At 36.1% G+C, this 6,000-nt stretch overlaps 1 protein-coding gene across 1 annotated transcript; it reads left to right on the top strand.

Annotated features, from left to right (window-relative positions):
- Positions 1–1,741: 1,741 nt before the first annotated feature.
- On the top strand, positions 1,742–3,534 carry LOC133315756 (cytochrome P450 71D11-like). The gene is made up of 2 exons (XM_061517421.1): positions 1,742–2,650; positions 2,923–3,534. The coding sequence occupies exons 1-2, from the start codon at positions 1,742–1,744 to the stop codon at positions 3,532–3,534; spliced, it is 1,521 nt and encodes a 506-aa protein (XP_061373405.1).
- Positions 3,535–6,000: the final 2,466 nt, after the last annotated feature.

Below are 6,000 nucleotides of genomic sequence, written 5' to 3'. Positions count from 1 at the left end.
CTCATATTGACCTTTAATACATAGTGAATTAGAGACTCATCAGTATCCATTCTGTTATCACGAATGTGTATTCTGTATTTTCTATTAGCTTCCTTTTTGCTAATATAATCAGATTTTTTGTATCTTCTTCTGAATGAATGAAAATATGATATTTAGTTTTCCTGCTTCTGTAACTAATATGTCACCCTATTGAGTATAATTATTCAATAGGACAATTTATTGGGCTGACCTTCTAAACAGTGTAATTAGTTTAGAACGTAGATGATACTATAAGTATTCATTTTAGTAAAACATTTGGTAGAGTAAAATATTTGAAAAGAAACATTGGTAGAACAATGGTATTATTTCTTAGGCCTAATCCATAAAAACTACGGATATTTAGAATTGCTGTATTTTGCTTTTTTTTAAAAGATATTTCAATCGGTTTATCGTTTTGAAATTAATCTTATTCGGGGCGAGTGTCGGAATTAATGCTTTAAATCTCTCGCAAATATGATAATGAAGAAGATCGAACACATATTCTCACTCCCACTTACTCAATTTCCTGACACAAAGTGAGATTGTGGATGGAGCTAAACAATAACTTTTGTTACTCATCCTCTGTATATCAAATGTGTTTGTGGAGAACGAGAAACCGCGATGAGGCCCACCCACTGCTACGTCTCTTTCAACCCAAGTTTCCACCTTCATCGCTCTTTCGGACATGAGCACTCACTCTTCAGTTCGGTTGTAAAGCGTCAATTCAAGCCCGTTTAGCTCATTCGCTAACATGTTGCAAGTTCAATCACATTCAAATTGCATTAAAAAAGAGTAAATTAAATTTGGATTAAAAACTATTTTTAAACTAAAGTAAAAAAAAAAGAGATTTGAAAATAAAATTACAAGTTGTTTGATAATTATATAAAATTTTTTACTTAAAAGTTGTTCATTTAAAAAAAATTACACATTTAAAAAAAAAACAAAACTGATACATTTAAAAAAAAAGCTCTTCCTAAGAATTTTTGATTTTAGACTTTTTTCTTCATTATAAAAAAAACTCTTTTTATCATAAGAATTTTTGTAAAAACTTGTTTGGCCTTGCTTCTACTTAAAAGAAAAAGAGAAGTTAAAAAAGAGAGTTCAAGTTGATAGAGAGATAACTGGGTTCCTTAAGCATGCTGACAGAGATTCGACCCGTGACTGAGTGTATGAAAAAGATTTTGTTGGGAGAGGTTAACCCACTTAATATTAATCTTCATCTATCGGAGGATACTTTAGAAAATTAAACAAAAAAAAAAAAAAAACCTCCCTCCCGAACAGATACTTAGCCTAACGTAAATCATGAGGTATTAGAATTGACCCATTAACTTGCATTTTATATTATAATCTCATAATCAGAATATAAATATATTGCAATTTTATATTTTAATCTTATCATCAGAATATAAAAATATCATTCGCTAAGACGTTGCAAGACGGGGCCACATTCAAATTGCATTAAAAATATCAGTTTTGTGTAAACTGTGAGTAATTAAAATTGACCAACTGACTTTCATTCTTGTTTTTTAATCTTATCATTACCAAAATGTCTCACTCTGTTTGAGATGAATTGTTTGCATAAAAGCATAATTTGATGATTCTGCAAGAGATTCTACACTAGTAAACGACAAAAGCAGTGAACAACTCAGTTTATAGGCATAGCCATGTAAAGTACTTCAAACAAGCAGGAAATCAATCCACATTACTGGTTTTTTTTATCTATATGGATTCTCAAATCCTTGACTTAAAAGCCCTTATACCCTTTTTCCTCTTCATGATTGTGGCACTGAAAATAGTGAGGAATCTCAAAAAAACTGACTCAACTCCAAAGGTACCCCCAGGGCCATGGAAACTACCAATCATAGGAAATATACCCCATCTTGTTACATCCACACCACACCGAAAATTAAGAGACTTGGCCAAAATATATGGACCCTTAATGCATTTACAACTTGGAGAGGTCTTCACAATTGTTGTTTCATCACCAGAGTATGCAAGGGAGGTAATGAAAACCAATGATGTTATTTTTGCATCAAGGCCTCAACTTTTATCAGCAAAAATAATTTCTTATGATTCCACAAATATAGCTTTTGCACCTTATGGAAATTATTGGAGACAGCTACGAAAAATTTGCACATTGGAGCTTTTGACCACAAAACGTGTCAATTCATTCCATCCCATAAGAGAAGAAGAGTTCACCAATGTCATCAAAAGGATTGCATCAGAGGAAGGATCACCCATCAATCTCACCAAAGAAGTACTTTTATCAATATATACAATCACTTCAAGGGCTGCTTTTGGCAAGAAATGCAAAGACCAAGAAGAATTCATATCACTGGCAAAAGAATTAGTAAAGGTTGCAGCAGGTTTTGGCATAGGAGATTTGTTTCCTTCTGCTAAATGGCCTCAACTTGTCTCTGGTTTGAAGCCTAAGCTTGAGAGGTTGCATCAACAAATTGATCAGATACTGGAAAACATCATCAATGAGCATAAAGAGGCAAAGTCAATAGCCAAACAAGGTCAAGTTGAAAAGGAGGAAGATCTTTTAGATGTTCTCCTAAAATTTCAGGATGGCAATGGTAGCAACCAGGATATTAGCTTAACTAATAACAATGTCAAGGCTATAATCCTGGTAAGGATAACAACATCTTGCAAATACTATTGAAAAGATAATTCTTCTTCTTGTTGTAGAATTTAGTTGAATATTTAATTACCCCATAATATCTCATTTACGAAAACAGTCTCTTTGCAAATATCTCACCCTTGTCCTCGCTAGTCGGGATTTAACAGGAGTGATTTTTTTTTTATAACTTTCATATGAGCTCTTGCAACTTGTGCAATATTGGATGCCATCTCTTTGGATATCCTTGCATTAGTTTAACCTCACTGGCAATTACTTTTCAGAATATTTTTGGTGCTGGAGGTGAGACATCAGCAACTACCATAGATTGGGCAATGGCAGAGATGGCAAGGGATCCAAGAGTAATGAAGAAAGCACAAGCTGAGGTGAGAGAGGTATTCACTATGAAAGGAAGGGTTGATGAAAGTTGCATCAATGAACTCAAATATTTGAAATCAGTTGTCAAAGAGACCCTGAGGCTACACCCTCCAGCTCCTCTTTTACTTCCACGAGAATGTGGACAAGCATGTGAGATTCATGGGTATCATATACCGGTCAAAAGTAAGGTCATTGTCAATGCTTGGGCAATTGGAAGAGATCCAAACTACTGGGCTGAACCAGAGAGGTTTTATCCAGAGAGATTCATTGATAGTTCTATTGACTACAAAGGAAGTAATTTTGAGTACATTCCATTTGGTGCTGGAAGAAGAATATGCCCGGGCAGCACATTTGGTTTGATAAATGTTGAGATGGCCCTTGCATTATTATTGTATCACTTTAATTGGAAGCTTCCCAATGGAATGAAAAGTCATCAGTTGGACATGACAGAGCAATTTGGAGTGACTGTTAGAAGAAAAGATGAGTTGTACTTGATTCCCTTGGCTCATACTCCTTAGCTTGCAATATAAAAGATCACAAGCAAAAGGTATAACTTCTGAATTTGTTATTTCCCATTTACTCCTGAAATAAAGCTTTGTCCATCTTTTGTTGATTCCCGTAGAGATGAAAACTTTCAAATGCGTCAAAGTCTATTGATTATGGAAAAATCTAAGAATTGGTTCTTGATGTTTGAAAAATGCAATTAGATTTTTATATGAATGGCTTCAAATTTCTCCATAGTTTTGTGCCTAGCTAGACTTAGGTCAAACTTCACTAGGATCACTGTAACACCCCGTATATATCCGGTAATGTTATCATACTATCGTATTAAGCTGCGCTTAATTAAAAATTGCAGAATATCCTTTTCTTTTCAATTATGATGTCATTAATCATTACCAACTTGATTACTTAATCATTTTCAAAACATCGCCTGTATGCAATTGCAATAAAACAGCTAACTGAAATACCTCATTAATTAAATACCATAATGTATGTCTCTAGTCACGGAACTACAACACGTAGACCGGACCAACTAGCAGTTTATACAACTCAGACTAACAGTACTAACAACATAGTGGCATGGACAACCCCCATGCTCACCTAAATAAGGTAACAAAGCCCAATAAAAAGTCTCAACTCAAAACATAAAGAGCAGAAAACATAAAAAGCATCCAATCCAGTCATGTCAGCAATACAGCATAAATATCATCAACTAAGCTCTGGCCTCCTGCCGCCAGAGGCATCAGTCACCATACTACCTGAACCTGAAATAAGAATTCCCCAAACGTGGGGTGAGATCTCTAAACAAGAAATCTCAGTAAGACAAGGGGTACTCAAGGATCTTCCACCACAAGATCACTTGCATGTGCAATATAAGTTCAAAAGCAGTTTATCATCATCAGTTCTAAAATAGTGAAATGCAGCAGATAATCATGTCATATGTGTCAATACTATTCTACTGATCAGAGAAATGCAGGAATACGTTTATTACCCACACAATATGCAAGACGCTACTTGCACCCACCCACAGACTCACCATCTTGTATGACGCCACATACTCAGGCTTACCGACTAAGTGGAAACAACACATACATATTATAAGCCATTGCACATATCAGCTCAAAAGCATTTCAAAATATCCAAAGCATGTAACACAACATGCATATAACCATACCCCCATGGGACATGGTGGAACCACAACATGGCTAAACCGAGAACACGAAAGCTTACCTTGCAAGCTAACACCCAAAGCCAAGAGTCCACAGCTCAAGTTCAACACACTGCAGATCACAATCTGATATGGACCAACAATACATCAACAATCATACTCTACAAGTATACAACATAAAGACAACGCCTTTTCATTACGTTTTACGTCTTAAGGCTTCTCACCAAGCCATAAGCCCTTAATCCCATGATTATGACTTGCATTAATTAATTACAGAAGTTCAACTTCCTCAACTAGGGTCCACAAACCCATAGATCAGTTCTGGATGAACAGTACACTACTGTTCCTCGCAAACCCAGAATATCCGGATATTCCTCGGGGGCATATCCGGATATCCAATATCCGAATATTTTACGAGTATATATCTGGATATTTCGCGACAGAATGCAGTTTCTGCATTTCGCGAAGATATCCTTCCAAGGTTCCATTTTTAACACTTCCAGAAGTTTAAACATGCATCTTAAGATCCAATTAGGTTCATATGACAGTTGGTTACGTGTTTAACTCATTAAACATACCAAGACACCATTTTTAACCCATTAAACTCAAGATCAAAGGTAGAACCACTTACTCAAGGTTCAAAACAGAAAAGCAAAGGCTCATGAAGCTCTCCAAACAGCTCTAACAATGCAGACCAAGAAGGTGCACGAAAATGCCACACCAAAGGTTCATTTTTTTTCCTTTTTATCAATTGGGTTCTGATTTTGATATGTTTGTCACTTGTTATCCAAAAATTATTGCGTTTGTGTAGTTTGCATGGTTAAACATTTGATTATGACCGATTAATTTTTAAAATTACTAACTGTATCCCTAACCCTAACCCTAACCTTAACCCTAACCTTTATGTTTCTGATTTCTGATTTTGGCTTCTTTTTTCCAGTTTCATAGTGTGATGCAATGGCTTCTAGACGCGTTTCAAAGATGCCGATGAGGGATACTGAGAGAAGAACCAAGCGTCGACACGATGGGTCGTTATCCTCTCAGCCCCAGGCTGCTATGCATCAGGCTCCGGACTTGCCGTTCGGATATTTGTTTGAGGATGACAGTGTTGCACATGAGAGATTTGTGAAGTCATTCATGAGCCAGAAGATTTGCGAGCCGAAATCACTGGATTCGGCCTTCTTCAACTTGGAGCGTTTTTCGACACTGTGTTGCTTCTTGAGGAGACACATTTGCTTGTGCTTGCGGAGATGCGATGCCCATACTCGGAGGTTATGGTTAGAGCATTCTACCAGAACCTTTCCTATGTGCATGG

Source organism: Gastrolobium bilobum, unplaced genomic scaffold, assembly GCF_033153095.1.
Source record: "Gastrolobium bilobum isolate Gb01-03AN ecotype WA unplaced genomic scaffold, APGP_CSIRO_Gbil_v1 utg31796, whole genome shotgun sequence".
NCBI classification, from domain to species: Eukaryota; Viridiplantae; Streptophyta; class Magnoliopsida; order Fabales; family Fabaceae; genus Gastrolobium; species Gastrolobium bilobum.
Note: the sequence above shows the minus strand (reverse complement) of the source record. Positions and strands in the feature narration are given on the sequence as shown.

Excerpts from the sequence above, each read along its gene's own strand:
- LOC133315756 (XM_061517421.1), top strand. The coding sequence starts at position 1,742 with ATGGATTCTCAAATCCTTGACTTAAAAGCCCTTATACCCTTTTTCCTC. Across the intron at positions 2,651-2,922 it reads ATGTCAAGGCTATAATCCTG|AATATTTTTGGTGCTGGAGG; the intron begins GTAAGGATAACA and ends ATTACTTTTCAG.